The sequence below is a fragment of the Chlorocebus sabaeus genome, chromosome 2 (assembly GCF_047675955.1).
Source record: "Chlorocebus sabaeus isolate Y175 chromosome 2, mChlSab1.0.hap1, whole genome shotgun sequence".
Taxonomy (NCBI): Eukaryota; Metazoa; Chordata; class Mammalia; order Primates; family Cercopithecidae; genus Chlorocebus; species Chlorocebus sabaeus.
Window position 1 is genome coordinate 25,590,315 of NC_132905.1, and position 16,946 is coordinate 25,607,260.

Below are 16,946 nucleotides of genomic sequence, written 5' to 3' on the forward strand. Positions count from 1 at the left end.
TCAATAAATGTCAGCCATTGTCATTTTTTAGCTAAGACATATTATAAATATTCAAAACACTGTACTACCCCACCCATCCATCCTGCACCCTATGCCAAATATAATGGTTAAGATGACAAAAAAAAACCACCAGCTCTTCTTTAGACAGTTTCTTTTTTATAATAAAATCTAAATGAAGATATCAGGGTTGAGTTATTAATTCTCCACCAATCAATCTTATTAAGTTAAAGAGCAAGTAGTATTTTTGAAAGTGTGCCCTTGAAATAAAGTTCTCTAGACTACAAATCTGAGAGGTTACAGTATAGTGTGAAGCAAAAATTTTCTGATGTTTACATGTACTAATGAGTGAATGGCTGTCAAAATTGAAGAAAACACTTCCTGTAATGTAAATTTCCAGTTCGAATTTTTAATTCTTTATATAAATTGTATTATCCTGGCTGACATGAAGGGAACTTCCAGGTCACCTACTGAAAGAAATCTGATTCAACAAAATGTGGCTAACCTTAAGTATGTCTAAGAAAACCAGACAAAAGGCCAAACCTCATAGAACATAGACAAAAAGAACAGGGAGGAAATCTTCTAAAGTTCTGTTACTTCAGCTGGAAGGGGTTAAGCACAAGACACTGCTTGATCAGAAACAGAGAGCTTTTTAAGATACATATTAATCTTGCAGGTAGGAAAGACTAAAAAGAAAAAGAAAAAGGAAAAGGAAAAAAGTGGTAACATATTTCTTGAGTAATATTTACCAGTCATGCTGCTGTCTCTGTTTATCCCATTATGAAGTTTACAGTGAACAAATGCTGCATCAAATAACCACGATCCAAAGAGATTCAAGATGCTGTTAACCTTTGGTCTCCGAGGGGCAGGCAGTGGCCGGGGTTCTGAACTAGTCTGATTTGGACTTGACAGAGGAGAGGTGGAAGACGTCTGGTGCTGAACTTTAGAGGCATGAGCAGTACTAACCTATTAGACGAACACAGGAACACACCCATACCAATGAAAAGTTTGAGAAAATAGTAAGACTTTATAAAAAGAATGGCAGATTAAAAAGCCAACCTTATATAGCTTAACAATGGTGATATAAACTCTTACTGTGCTTGTCTTCATGGTGGCCTTATTCACAGTAACAGCCCGGTGCCTCCGGTTATGTGGTGGGGTGGTATTGACAGCAGCACTTTGAGGCATACTTAATCTATTCACGGGTGTTGGGGGAGCACTGTCTGATCGGGGTCTAGAAATACCTTAAAAAAAAAAAAAAGGCAAATGAAATTATTCTTCATAGGTCAAAATATGTGATAAGAAAATTTTTCCCAGCAACCTAGTGAAGGCTTGGGACACATAGACTATAGCAGAGATTGCTAGTTGCCTCTCTATCTATTCACTGTTTCTTCCTGAGTAACAGAACACAAACTTTAGCTGGACATGGCTACCCAGAAAAAAATGGCTCAATTTTAAAGCTCCCTTTGCACCTAGATGTGGCCATATTTTGACCATAAAGAAGTTGGTGACTGTTGGGTAGGTCTTCTAAGAGATCTTCTTAAAGGACCAATTATATGCAGACTCTCCTTCCTAATTCCTGGACAGGATGTATGGAACTCACTCAACCATCATGGCCCATGAGGCACTGTGCAAAGAATGGAGAGCCACCAGATGGAAGGGCCTTGGATCCCTGCTGGTGATGGAACCATTATACTGGCCCTGTACAGCCTAGCCCTGGATTTAACAGATGTGAAAATAAGCTATCTTGTTTGTATTAGGATTTTTGGTTGTTAAGTGGCAGCCAAACTTAAACAGAGCTAACATATTAACTGTACGTTAATAAGCACACATAAATATTTTAGAAAATGACAGATACTATAAATCACTGCCTTTCAACAGGTTAAAATTTTGACTTTTCATATATCTAAAATAAATGTGAAAAACAGCTTAAAAGTATGGCTCACTAAAGGTATAATTTTGCTTTTTAAAGATATATACGAGAATGGTCCCAAATGCATTTTCATCTGCATTTTCTTGGATAGCTAGTATGCATGAACACTCTTTTCTTTTGCAATCATTTACTCTTATCCTTTGTCCATTTATCTACTAGCCTAATTCTTGTTCTTAGCACCTTGTTTGATGTATCAGGTGGGTGCAAAAGTAATTGCAGTTTTGGCCACATTAAATGGCAAAAACTGCAATTACTTTTGCACCAACCTAAATATTTACATAAAAACGATAACCCTCTGGCTATTTTATTTGTTGCAAATAATTTTTCTTTGCTTGTTATTTGTCATCAAATCTGTTCATCTTTTCCTTTGGATGTTTTCTAATAACTCGTAGGGTTAGCCTCTAGAGTTATCTAAATGAAGCTCTTCATACATCTAGCAACATACACAAAATTCACCTAAGAATGCATCCACCAGACAGCTGATTCCACGCATGGCACGAAAAAATATTTGAGGCAGATGTTTAAGGCAGGGATACTGATTCAATTCTTGCGGCATTCCGCTCACATTCAAGAACTGTTCCTGAAATTTGGGAGTAGAGCTTATAATAGCTGGGTTACTCAAATCCACAGGATTACTATTAAAAGAGAGAAAAGAATTAATCACAAATTTAGAAATTTCTATAGCAATAAAATACATGTAATCTAATTTAAGAACAGGACTGTTTGTGCCTATTTCTTTGATTCAGAGAAGAGACTGATTTGTATTTAACGGGTTTAGTGATTCAAATATCAACACTTCTTTACAGAAGATCTGCAGTGTGGTTACATGAACATTGCCTATTCAGAGCATGAGAATCAAAGTAAGACTAGAAAAAGTTTTAATTTTTTAAGAGTATACATAGACACTTTTTCTAATATGTTTAGAATTAAGCAATAGAAGATGGACATGGTGGCACGTGCCTATGGTCCCAGCTACTCGGAAGGCATTGAGCCCAGGATTTCAAGGCCGAGGCTGCAGTGAGCTATGATCATGCCAATGCACTCCAGCCTGAGCAACACAGCAACACGCCATCTCAGGGAAAAAAAAAAAAAAAAAAAAAAAAAAAGAAAGAAAGAAAGAAAAAGAAAGAAAGAAAGAAAGAAAGAAAGAAAGAAAGAAAGAAAGAAAGAAAGAAAGAAAGAAAGAAAGAAAGAAAGAAAGGAAGGAAGAAAGAAAAAAAAAATTAAGCAACGGAATGGTAAAGCTATGTCAACAAGAACTCCAAGGAGAAAATTTTACTTTAATATTAACATTTCCAATTAAAAAAAAAAACAACTATATTTGAAAATCAGGATTAGTGTTATAGTTTTATGCTGTGTTCATGTGTATGTTCTAAAGCCATACATTTCAAAACAATGTATTTGTGTTTAATTACATTTTATGTACAGTTTGAAATATTTCCATTAAAAACACATTACAATTTTTCACTCAAATGGTTTGCTTAGCATTCCATTAAGAAGCCTCTCCAATTCAAAGTAATACTGATAATCTAAAGCCGGTAAACAGAATTTCCACTACCTACAAGGCAAAAGAACTAGTTGAGAAATAGGAATCAGTGATCTATACATGCTCTGCCTTTGAAAACCTCTTTTTCCACCCACCAAAAGAATTTCAAGTAACTGTAATTGGGGAAAGGGGAATGTGTATGCATGTAAGAAAAATGGGGTTCCAAGCATACTGTTTCCACAGAACTGTACTAGTCCATCCAGTAAGACAGAGGAGGGGAGATTCGTCTCTACCAGCAGTGCCTGCTGGGGGCTGTAGTTCAACTATTCAGAAATTAGAAGAACAAGGAGTAAAGCTGAAATGGAACTACACCTAAGTCCAGCAGAGCTTGGTTAAATTCGTGTCTACGACACATCCAAAACTGGAGAGAGAAAGGTTCATACCAGTTTCTCCAAAGGTAAACCAGGAATGATTTTATTGGCACCCAAATATTTAGAGAACAGATTCAAGAAAGTAAGTAAAACTTGAAATGAGAATGGGTAACAAAGGATATGAAAAACTAAAAGAAACTGCATTCTGGCAGTTCCAAATGCCCTGTGTACCTGATGCATTTGGGGAACCTGTTAAAAATCCAGATTTCACCTAAATGTACTGAAACAATCTCCAGATGGGGCCTAAAGGGCAGGTGGGCATACACAAGTCCAAAGACAAGCATTTGAGAACACTATGGGAAACAAAAATGAAAAATATTTTTTTGTTTTTCTGGAAAAAGATAAATCACTAACATACAACACAAAATATTGATGCCTATCTCCCCATCATATACAACCTTCATCCTAGGAAATTTGCCAACAATCACAAATAATCACAATCATAAATAATCCTCACGACCTGCCAGTCACAGCTTATTTAAGAAAGGAGGCAAAATTGTCCTAAAGGAGGTATCCAGATGTCTGCCATAGACCTAATTAATGAAGATAATTTGATCCAATTTTCCCTTTGGAGAAACTAAGCAAAGGGAAAGCCCCCATGAACTGAAAGGACAAGCACTGAAGTCAAGCAGTATCACAGCTATTTACACCACTGGGCAGTTATCAAGAGACTGCATGTCCCCCTCTCAAAGGCAGGAGGGAACAGGGACTCAGGAGGAAGCCTGCTGGAGAAAGCGAACAATGCGCATGCACAAGAGAATCAAAAGAGCAAAGAGAAGCAAATGACAGTGATTTGTCCCGAGGCTGCCTTGATTCCTCCCCAACATGAGAAAGGGTTGCTCGCTGCTTCATAGAGCCTGGTAAGACTGCTCTGTTTTCACGTAATCTCTTTTTCTCACCTGCATTTGCTTAAGTAAGCTCCTATTTTTGCCACTGAAAATAACTCTAAAGTACCACAGTCAGCTCAAGAAGAATATCTAAGAACTACCTCTAAAAAAGACTCTAGAACTAGAGTTTTGCTGTTCATTTATTTCAAACTTTTAAGGAACATAAAACTTTGACACAACAGACCATAAAAAAGGATAGGAAGTTTTCCTATCCAATTCATCAAAAGATAGAACTACAGACAATTCAGAAAAACACTAAAAGAAAAGCATTCCATCCATAACCAAGCAAAACTTTTCTTTCAGGAATGATAGATGGTTCAACATTGGGAAATTAATTAATATTTCACATCAACAGATGAAAGAAGAAAAATCACTTAATTGCTTAAATGGATCCAAAAATATTATTTGAAACAATTCAGTACTACTCCTGACTTTATTTATATTTTAATTTTATTTATTTATTTTTTGAGACAGTCTTGCTCTGTTGCCCAGGCTACAGTGCAGTGTGTATGATCTTGGCTCACTGCAAATCTGCCTCCCAGGTTCAAGCAATTCCTGTTCCTCAGCCTCCTGAGTAGCTAGGATTACAGGTGCACCACTATACTTGACTAATTTGTTTTTTGTTTGTTTGTTTTTGAGATGGAGTCTCGCTCTGTCGTCCGGGCTGGAGTGCAACCTCTGCTTCCCAGTTCAAGTGATTCTCCTGCCTCAGCCTCCCAAGTAGCAGGGATTACAGGCATGCGCCACCACACCCAGCTACTTTTTGTATTTTTAGTAGAGATAGGGTTTCACCAAGTTGGCCAGGCTGGTCTCGAACTCCTGACCTCAAGGGATTCGCCCACCTCAGCCTCCCAAAGTGCTGGGATTACAGGCATGAGCAACCATGCCCAGCCCGTTTTTTGTATTTTTAGTAGAGATGGGTTTCACCATGTTGCCCAGGCTGGTCTCGAACTCCTAAGCTTGCCACCCGCATTGGCCTCCCAAAGGGCTATTATTACAGGCGTGAGTCACCGTGCCCAGTCTTTATTTTCAAAAATTTTTAATTGCCTCCCAGCACTTTGGGAGGCCGAGGTAGGCGGATCACGAGGTCAGGAGATTGAGACCATCCTGACTAACACAGTGAAACCCCGTCTCTACTAAAAAATAAAAATTAGCTGAGCATGGTGGCAGGCGCCTGTAGTCCCAGCTACTCAGGAGGCTGAGGCAGGAGAATGGCGTGTATCTGAGAGGCGCAGCTTGCAGTGAGCAGAGATCGCACCACTGCACTCCAGCCTGGGCCACAAAGCGAGACTCTATCTCAAAAAAAAAATTAAATAATAAATAAATAAAATTTTTGATTGTTTAGCAAAGCAGGAGCATAAAAAAGAACATCTAGTATCGACAACCAACATCCTACTCAAAATTCCATATGTTAGAGGCATTCTGAAGAAAATCAGAACCAAAAAAGGTACCAAAACAGTATCACTTTAATTCAACAGTGTTCTAGAAGTTCTGATGGATGCAGTAAAATAATATACAGAAATAACTGTAATAATAGCAACTTTCAAGGACCTACTATGCACTAGGCATCATACCATTTTACATGCTTTTTCTTCTTCAATTCTTATAACGAGATGGTACAATCATTATTCCCATTATGTAGATTAAAAAGAAACTGAGGCACAGGGATAATAAATTGTTCAAGTTCACAAAGAAAAAACTAGCAGAATTTGAACTCAAGTCCAAGTCTTACTGCATCCAAAGTATTTTTAATTAGTCACCAAAACAAGTATGAATTATTAGAAAAGAGACACTTCTTATTTGCAGGTATGTGTCCATATCTCAGAAGAATCAGTGAAATACTCAGAGCTCTTTTAAATGCCATATATAATATACAAAATAACATGAAGTAAAAAATGTTCTTTACAGCAGTAATAACCATCTAGAAGACAGAATAGCAGAAAAGAGTTAGCTTTTCACAACAGCAGCAACAAATACCTAGAAATAATGGTAAAGAAAATATTTAAATATTTGTGAAGAAAACTGTAAAACATTTCAATAAGATATGCAAAATTCTGAAAAAAGAAAAAGACATGCTTTTAGAAAGGCGGACTCAATACCAGATATCAGCGTTTCCTAAATATAAATACAGACTTAATACCAGTCTCATCTTTGGCAGAGTCTGGCTAGCTGTTCACAACTTTCTCTTTTCTTCTCTGTTCTCTTGCAATTAAGTGTGATGTGTGTCTGAGTTCTGGCTAATGGAATATGAGTAACAGTGATTTATATTACTTCAAGGCCTGACACATAAAACCCTCCCACAAAATTTTCCTTGCTCTCTGTTCCCCATCTGCTAGCCAGATACGAAACTCCTGCTTATAACACTGAGGTCCTAATGGAGTCATCTGTTGAAGATGAAAGCGCCTCTGCCAGCTGGGTCCCTGAACAACTATGTGAACAGAGCCAGTCCTGATTCCAGACTTTATAAAAGATTTTCAGGTTCATTTGCTAAAGCAGAACATATTCCTTACCCTAATAAATACACAATCCAAACCCCAGAAGATTTCGTTGAGGTTTTTCCTTCTGTTTGCTTATGTTTTGTAACTTGAAAAATTGGTTCTAAAATTGATCTGAAATGTTACACAGGCAAGAAGAGATAAATACTCTAAGAGAAGGAAAAAGAGAAAAAGACATTAGACCTACTAAATATCAATAATATTATAAAGGTAAAATAATTAAGAGTGTGACTCTGACATAAAAATAAATGAAGAAATTAATGAAGTAATATGTGAACTAAAGATTAATTCCAGGCCAGGCACGGTGGCTCGATGCCTGCAATCCTAGCACTTTGGAAGGCTGAAGTGGGTGGACTGCTTAAGTCTAGGAGTTTGAGACCAGCCTGGGCAACGTAGGAAGACCCTATCTCTGCAAATTACGTGCGTGCGTGCGTGTGTGCATGCATGCGTGTGTCTGTGTGTGTATATATATATAAAGACAGATCCTGAGGTATACAAAAGAACTTACTATTACAAAGGAAACAACATTGGAAGAAATCATAGGTGACTATCTGATCAAAGAACACAAAAGAAATAGAAAATGATCACAGAAAGACATTTAAAAACTAAGATCAGTGACAGCTGAAAAACACAAACTAGAACTACAAAATGGGAAGAAATGATACAAAATGATTAACATACCTAACTTATAAAAAGGTCATAAAGAGTAATTCAGAATCACCGATACACAAATAGAAAAATTAGGCTAGTCAAACCAGAAAGAGAAGAGATGCAAGGAAAAACTTTAAGAATCAGTTTACAACAGAATAAATGTCCCACAGAGCACACGAATGGGGCTGGAAGAGGGACAAGGAAAAAGTGATGAAGCTGAACTGAAAAGAATTACTGTATAAAAGACAAGGACAGCAGGATGTAGCAGTATACCCCTCTGCAAAATTTTAGGGTGTATCTCCCACTGAAACTTTAAACAGTCGCTTGGAGGAGGGCTCTGAGAGGCAGACTGACCAGTCAGTGCTGGACACAGAGAGGAGCAAAGCAACCTCCAGTCCCCAAAGAATGTGACAAAATCCCAAGAGAAAGATCATCAGCCAGGCTGCAGCAACAGGCAAGAGAACAAGTGCGGGATCTACCACAGGGAACATGTTCCTAGAGAGTGTAAACCAAGAGTGGCTGAGGACAGCCTAACCCTGCTGGGACAGGGAGAGCAGGAGTCACAGGATAGAAACGTGCTTGTTGTCTAACAGGGTTCCATTTGATGAATGGTGCTTAGCATCCACATTCTGAATTCAAACAAGAGACTTACAGCATGGTTCCTGCCCTAAGACACTTACTGGGTAAACAGTACGTGAAATAATAAAATAACAATACCTTAGCATATGTAAAAAGCGAAACCATGTCTGTGCAACACACTCATTATCCATTTCTGGAGGGATCAGACTGGCATCTTCATCGGGAACTTTAAATGGAGGAAATGAAGGCCCATATGTAAAGCGTAGCAATCTAGAAAATAAATGCACACCACTGAGTCCATTTCTTAACAGATTGAAAAATACACTCAAGCACAGAAACATGAAAGAAAATAGATGAAACATGTGTACCTCACATAAGTGAACAACACATATGGAAACTCTCATTCATAAAACAGACAAACTGAAAGAGGATTTCTAGTTTTTTATGTTTGGGACGATGAATATGCTAATTACTCTGATCAATCACTATACATTTTTAATACATACATCAAAACATCACTATGTAATCCAAAAATATGTACAACTATTATGTGTTCATTTAAAAAAAAATTTCACATTGAAAACAAACTGGAGACTTCCAAGATGATTTCTAATGGAAAGAAGCTGGGAAGAAGAGAGTATATGCTGGTGTATATATTTTATATGTAATACACATGTGTTATTATTAGCATCTTCTTTACAAGATACACGAGTTTTTGGGGAAAATAAACAAGTATACCAAAAAAAGAATGTTTTAAATTATTTAAGATACTTGAAGTATTTATAGATAATAATAAATTTAATAATTTAAGATACTAATTTATAGAAAATTATTTAAGATACTTAAATTAATTATAAAATAAATATTATTAAAATACTGCTACTTCCTGCTATCCCTGTCTTTTATACAGTAATTCTTTTCAGTTCAGCTTCATCACTTTTTCCTTGTCCCTCTTCCAGCCCCATTCGTGTGCTCTGTGGGACATTTATTCTGTTGTAAACTGATTCTTAAAGTTTTTCCTTGCATCTCTTCTCTTTCTGGTTTGACTAGCCTAATTTTTCTATTTGTGTATCGGTGATTCTGAATTACTCTTTATGACTTTTTTATAAGTTAGGTATGTTAATCATTTTGTATCATTTCTTCCCATTTTGTAGTTCTAGTTTGTGTTTTTCAGCTGTCAGTGATCTTAGTTTTTAACTGTCTTTCTGTGACATATGTTTATATATGTGTTTCACATGTATGCATTACATATTACTTATAAATTATAGCTATTTATATACAATTATACTTATATAATTATATAATCATATAATATTTAAATTTTTAAAAAAGATTCACCTCACTGCAAATTTCTGCAATATAACTAAGTTATAATAGTTTTACATGAAGTTTAGAATTTCTGATATACCATAAAAATAACTCAACCACTCAATTACTTAATAGTAATATTCTAAATGTATTAAAACTATTCAAAGCCCTTTAACTCAATTATTCTCTATCTAGAGATAATATAATCAGAATACATATAAAGACTATGTATAAAGCATTCATATCACCAATATTTTTTAAATAAAATAATGGGAACAACATAAATATCAAAACAGCAGGGGAAGATGGGAGGATTGCTTGAGGTCAGGAGTTTGAGTCTGCAAAGAGCCATGACTGCACCACTGCACTCCACCCTGGGCAACAGAGCAAGACCATATTTCAAAAAAAAAGAAAAAAAGAAAAAAAAAAACAACGCTGGCACAGTGGCTCACGCCTGCAATCCCAGCACTCTGGGAGGCCAAGTCTAGTGGATCACTTGAGTCCAGGGGCTTGAGGCCTGCTTGACCAATATGCAAAACCTCATCTTTACAAAAAATTCAAAATTTATCTGGGCATGGTGGCATGCACCTGTAGCTCCCAGCTGCCCCAGGAGGCTGAGGTGAGAGGATCACTTGAGCCTAGGGAGGTTGAGGCTGCTATGAGTCCTGATCACACCACTGCACTCCAGCCTGGGCAACAGAGCAAGACCTTGCCTCAAAAAAACAAAAATAACAACAACAATAACAAGGCAATTATTAAATGAATTATATTCCAATTATATAATGGAAAACTACAAAACCATTAAAAATATGATCTCAACAGCTATTAATGAGAAAAAGTATGTGTAAATAAAAGTGACAAGAATCAGACATCAAATGAAACAAGCAGACAATATTATATAGAATAATTTCAAACTGGTATTTTTAAAAAGGGAACTAAATGGAAAAAATACATTAAAACGTTAACATGGGTTGGCTCTAAATGATAGGTATTTGTCCCTACAGTTTCCAAATTTTCTATTATAAGCATGTAATGTTATCACAATCAAGATAAAAGCATTACTTAAAAACAGATTCATAATTTTTTTAAAGCAATTGTCCTGCCTCAGCCTCCCAAAGTGCTGGGATTACAGATGTGAGCCACCACTCATGGCTAGATTCATAATATTGATGTTGTCTGTGATATATGAGAATCAACAAAATATTCCAAAGTTTCATTTTTTAGTTTAAATAATAATAAAGATCTAAACATTTTATTAACTCAGAAAAAGAGAAGTCTACCTTCTGATACATAATACTACCTACAAAGTTTTTGTTCCTGTCACCCCCTCTCTTTGCCCCCAGTCAAACTTGAATGAGATCAAGACTCTAGATCTAACTACCAGTTTACAGGAAATACAGCGGGGCAGAGGAATATGTTAAATTAACAATGTGGACGTAATTGGAAAAATACAGAATGTGAAACACTCTGTAAGACAACCCAGTTTCTTCAACAAAAAAAATGCAAAGAAAAATAAAGCAGAAACCTAGGCCTGGTGTGGTGGCTCAGGCCTGTAATACCAGCACTTTGGGAGGCCAAGGCAAGAGGACTGCTTGAGCCCAGGAGTTCAAGGCCAGCCTGGACAACATGGAGGAACCCCATCGTGATCAGAAATATAAAAATTAGCCAAGCATGGTGGTGTACGCCTGCAGTCCCAGGTACTCAGGTGGCTGAAGCAGGAGGATCACTTGAGCCTAGGAGATTATAAGGCTGCAGTAAGCTGTGATTGCACCATTGCATTCCAGCCTGGGTGACAGAGTAAGAAACTCTGTCAAAAAAAGAGAAAGAAAGACAGCAGAAACCTATACAGTTGTCCTTCAGTATTATGGGGAATTGATGCAGGACACCCCTCAGATGCCAAAATCCATGGATGCTCAAGTCCCCTTACATAAAATAATTTAGTATTTGCATATAACCTACACACACCACCTTATATACTTTAAATCATCTCAAGATTACTTATAATACCTAATACAATGCATACACATCCCTTCATTCGCACAGATTCAGTGCAGTACTCAGTGGAAGGCAAATTCAATTTTTACTCTTTGGAATTTTGTGAAATTTTTTGCCAAATATTTTTGATTTCTGATTGGCTGTGTCCATGGATACAGAACCCACAGAGGACCAACTGTACCTGAAAATTTGAACATCGATTGGCTAACTGATATTAAAGAATTGTCAACTTTTTTAGGTGTGATAAAGGTATTATATTTTTTAAAGAACCCTTATCTATATCTAGAGTTATACAGGTATACCTTGGAGATCTTGCAGGTTGTTTCACACTACCCTAATAAAACAAATATTGCAAAAAGCAAGTCATGCACGTTTTTTTGGTTTCTCAATGCATATAAAAGCTATGCTTGGACTATACTGTAGTCGATTAAGTATGCAATAGGATTATATCTTTAAAAATCAATGTACATCCTTAATTTTAAAATATTAATATTTTACTGCTGAAAGATGCTAATAATCATCTGTGCCTTCAGCAAGTCATAATCTTTTCCCTTTTTAAAACTTTCCAACTTTTATTTTAGATTCAGGAGGTACATGTGCAGATTATCTGGGTATACTGCATGATGCTGAGGCTTGGGGTACAAATAATCCCATCATCTGGGCTTTTCAACACTGCTCCTCTTCCCCCATCAGTAGTCCTCAGTTTCTAATGTTGTCATCTTTACGTCCATGAGTTTTACGTCCAATGTTTAGCTCCCACTTATAAGTGAGAACACGTGATACTTGGTTTTCTGTTCCTGTGTTAATTCACTTAGGATAATGGCTTCAAGCTGCATCCACGTTGCTGCAAAGGACATAATTAATTCTTTTTCATGGCTGCATAGTATGCCATGGTGCATATGTGCCACATTTTCTTTACCCAGTCTACAACCGACGGGCATCTACGTTGATTCCATGTCCTTGCTATTGTGAATCGTGCTGCAATATATAAGAGTGCATGTGTCTTTTTGGTAGAATCATTTGTTTTCTTTTGGATATATACCCAGCAATGGGATGGCTGGGTTGAGTGGTAGTCGTATTTTAAGTTCTTTGAGAAATCTTCCAATTGCTTTCCACAGTAGCTGGAACTAATTTACATTCCCACCAGCAGAGTTTATAAGCATTCCCTTTTCTCTGCAGTCTTGCCAGCATCTACTGTTTTTTTGACATTTTAATAATACCCATTCTGCCTAGTGTGAGATGGTATCTCACTGTGATTTTGATTTGCATTTGTTTGATGATTAGTAATATGGAGCATTTTTTCATATGTTTGTTGGCCACTTGTACGTCTTCTTTTGATAAGTGTCTGTTCAAGTCTTTTGCCTGTTTTTTAATGGGGTTGTTTTTTGCTTGTTCAATTGTTTTAAGTTCCTTATAGATTCTGGATATTAGATCTCTGTCAGATGTATAATTTGTGAATATTTTCTCCCATTCTGTAGGTTTTCCATTTACTCTGTTGACAGTTTCTTTTATGTGCAGAAACTCTTTTGTTTAATTAGGTACCACTTGTCAACTGTTTTTGTTACAATTACTTTTGAGGACTGAGTCATAAATTCCTTCCCAAGGCAAATGTCCAGAATAGTGTTTCCTAGGTTTTCTTCTAGTATTCTTATAGTTTGAGGCATTACATTTAAATCTTTAATCCATCTTGAGTTAATTTTTGTATATGGTAAAAGGTAGGAGTCCAGTTTCATTCTTCTGCATATGGTTAGCCAGCTAACCCTGCACTATTTTTATTGAATAGAGAGTCCTTTCCCCGTTGCTTGTTTTTATTGACTCTGTCAAAGATCAGACGGCTGTAGTTATGAAGCTTTACTTCTGGGTTCTCTATTCTGTTCCATTAGTTTATGTATGTTTTTGTACTAGTACCATGCTGTTTTGGGGATTGTAGCCCTGTAGTATAGTTTGAAGTTGGGTAATGTGATGCCTCCAGCTTTGTTCTTTTTGCTTTAGGATTGTTTTGACTATTAGAGCTCTTTTTTGGTTCCAATATGAATTTTAGAATAGGTTTTTTCCTAGTTATGTGAAAAAATGGCACTGGTAGTTTGATAGGAATAGTGTTGAATCTGTAGATTGCCATGGGCAGTATGGTCATTTTAATGATATTGATTCTTCTAAACCATGAACATGGAATGTTTTTCCATTTGTTTGTGTCATCTAGAGTCATCTTTTCACTGGTAGAGGGTATTGCCTCATTGATGGCTGCAGACTGATCAGGATGGTGATTGTTGACGGCTGGGATGGCTGTGGCAGTTTTAAAAACTAAAACAATGAAGTGTGCCACATGGACTGACTCTTCTTCTCACAAGAAAATTTATCTGTGGCATGCAATGCCATTTCATAGCATTTTACCCACAGTAGAACTTATTTCAAAATCAGAGTGAATCCTCTCAAACTCTGCCATTACTTTACCAATTAAGCTTATGTAATACTCTATATACTTTGCTGTCATTTCAACAATGTTCATGGCATCTATACCAGGAGTAGATTCCACCTCAGGAAACTACTTTCTTTTCTCATCCATAAGACTTCTCATCATTAGTTTTATCATGACATTGCAGCAATTAGTCATCTCTTTCGGCTATACTTCTAATTGTAGTTCTCTTGCTACTTCTCCACCTCATCTGCAGTGACTTCTTCCACTAAAGCTTTGAACCCCTCATAATAATTCATTAGGGTTGGAATCAACTTCTTCCAAAGTCCTTTTAATGATGATATGGCAGCTATAGCCTTACAAAACGTACAGTTGACCCTTGAACAACATAGGAACTAGAGGTGCTGGCCCCTCATACAGTTGAAAACTCTATGTATAATGTTTGAGTCCCCAAAAACTTAACTACTAATCTAATCAGAAGCCTTACCAATAACAATTAACACATATTTTGTATGTGTATTATATATGGTATTCTTACAATAAAGAAAGCTAAATAAAATGTTACGAAGAAAATCGTAAGAAAAATCAGACGCAGTGGCACACTCATAGTCCCAGCTACTTGGAAGGCTTGAGGCAGAAGATACTGTGTCGGTACAAAAGTAATTAAAATAGGGCAAAAGCTGCAATTACTTTTGAACTAACCTAAATAGCTTGAGCCCAGGACCTTAAGAGTGTAGTGCACTATGATCACACCTATGAACAGCCATTACACTCTAGCCTGGGCAACCCAGCAAGACCCCGTCTTTAAAAAATTATTAAAAAGGGCCATGTACAGTGGCTCATGCCTGTAATCCCAGCACTTTGGAAGGCAGAGGCGGGGAGGCTCACATGAGGCCTGGAGTTAGAGACCAGCCTGGCCAACATGGAGAAATCCTGACTCTACTAAAAATACTAAAAAATTAGCTGGGCATGGTGGCTCACACCTGTAATCCCAGCTACTCAGGAGGCTGAGGCACAAGAATCACTTGAGCCTGGGAGGCAGAGGCTGCAGTGAGGCGGAGGTTGCAGTGAGCTGAGATCATACCACTGCACTGCAGACTAGGTGACAAAGTGAGACTCTGTCTCAAAAAAAAAAAAGTCGTATAAAAGAGAAAATACATTTACTAACACTGTACTGTGTTTACTGACACCATAAGTTTACGTCATCTTTTCACAAAATCAATTGTCTGCCTGAAATGGCAGGTGACCACAGCTGCAGACCTCAAATGACAGAACACATCAAGCAATTCAACTTTTTCTTGTAATGTCATGAGTTTTCTCTGCTTCTTGGGAGCACTTCCAGCACCACTAACGGCACTTCGTATGGGTCCCATGGTATTATTTATTCCAGGTTTACAGTATTGTATTAAATATGATGAAAAATAAATGAAAACTGAGACATCACTTTTTACTGAGATACACTATTTACTGGAGAGATTAACTGCTCAAGCAGAGATGATTAGTGTCACATGGGGTTTTAGGTGAATATTCACACCACTTGAGCTCATTGCAATAGCAACAGGAAGTGGCTACAAAATTATTACAGTAGTATAGTATGTACCACAGTTAATTTTATGCAATTACGATTTATACTGTAGCTTTTATGTTTACATTTCTTTACCTGTTGTTTACATTACTGCAAATGGTATCATGTATAGTCCATAAGCATTTGTATGCATAAGTTTTAATAAATTTTAATTTAGTATAACACATTTGTGTATATTTTATGGTAGTAAACAATACAAGACTAACATGTACATATATTTTATGCACATAACATACCTTTTTTTTCTTTTTTCAATATATCTAGGCTACATGGTGCATATTTTTTCAAATTGTCTCAAATCTCAAAAAAAAGTTTCCACTACATATAAGTGGACCCATACAGTTCAAATACATGTTGTTCAAGGGTCAACTCTATTTCTTAAACAAGATTTGAAAGTCAGGCTGGGCGCAGTGGATCATGCCTGTAATCCAAGCACTTTGGGAGGCTGAGATGGGTGGACTGTTTTGAGGCCAGGAATTTGAGACCAACATGGTGAAACCCCATCTCTACTAAAAACACAATAACTAGCAGGGTGTGGTGGCACACCTCTGAAATCCCAGCTACTCGGGAGGCTAAGGCACAAGAATCACTTGAACCTTGGAGGCGGGTTCTACAGGCACAAGCCACCATACCTGGCTATTTTTTTATTTTTTGTAGAGACAGGGTTTTGTCAAGTTGCCCAGGGTGGTCTCAAACTCCTGAGCTCAAGTAATCTGCCCATCTCTTACTCCCAAAGTGTTGGGATTACAGGCATGAGCCATTGCACACAGCCAGAATAAATGTAACATCATTCTTAGTATATGGGCTGCCAAGGTGAGCACAAATTTAACATCATTCTTAAGGGCCCTAGGATTTTCCAAATGGTGAATGAGCACTGGCTTCAGCTTGCCAGGCACTGACTTCTCCTCTCTAGCTATAGAAGTCCTAGATAGTGTCTTCTTCCAATACAAGACTGTTCAATGCACACTGAAAATCTGTTGTTTGGTGACGCCACCTTCATCAATGATCTTAGCTAGATCATCCGGATCACTTGCTGCAGCTTCTCCATCACACTCGCTGCTTCAGCTTGCACTTTCACGTTATAGACATGGTTTCTTTCCTTAAACCTCATTAACCAACCTCAGCCTGTTCCTAAGCTTTCTTCTGCAGCTTCCTCACCTCTCACAGCCTTCACAGAACTGAAGAC

General features: G+C 37.2%; 1 protein-coding gene across 3 annotated transcripts in view; it reads right to left on the bottom strand.

Annotated features, from left to right (window-relative positions):
• RALGAPB (Ral GTPase activating protein non-catalytic subunit beta) overlaps positions 1-16,946 on the bottom strand; it is a 108,545-nt gene that overhangs the window by 58,496 nt on the left and 33,103 nt on the right. For all 3 annotated transcript variants that reach the window (XM_008017676.3, XM_008017666.3, XM_008017658.3), the window contains exons 6-9: positions 8,598-8,729; positions 2,387-2,565; positions 1,093-1,241; positions 747-963 (exon numbers count right to left, since the gene is read on the bottom strand). In XM_008017676.3, the coding sequence (XP_008015867.3) occupies positions 747-963; positions 1,093-1,241; positions 2,387-2,565; positions 8,598-8,729 (677 nt within the window). The remainder of the gene's footprint in view (positions 1-746; positions 964-1,092; positions 1,242-2,386; positions 2,566-8,597; positions 8,730-16,946) is intronic.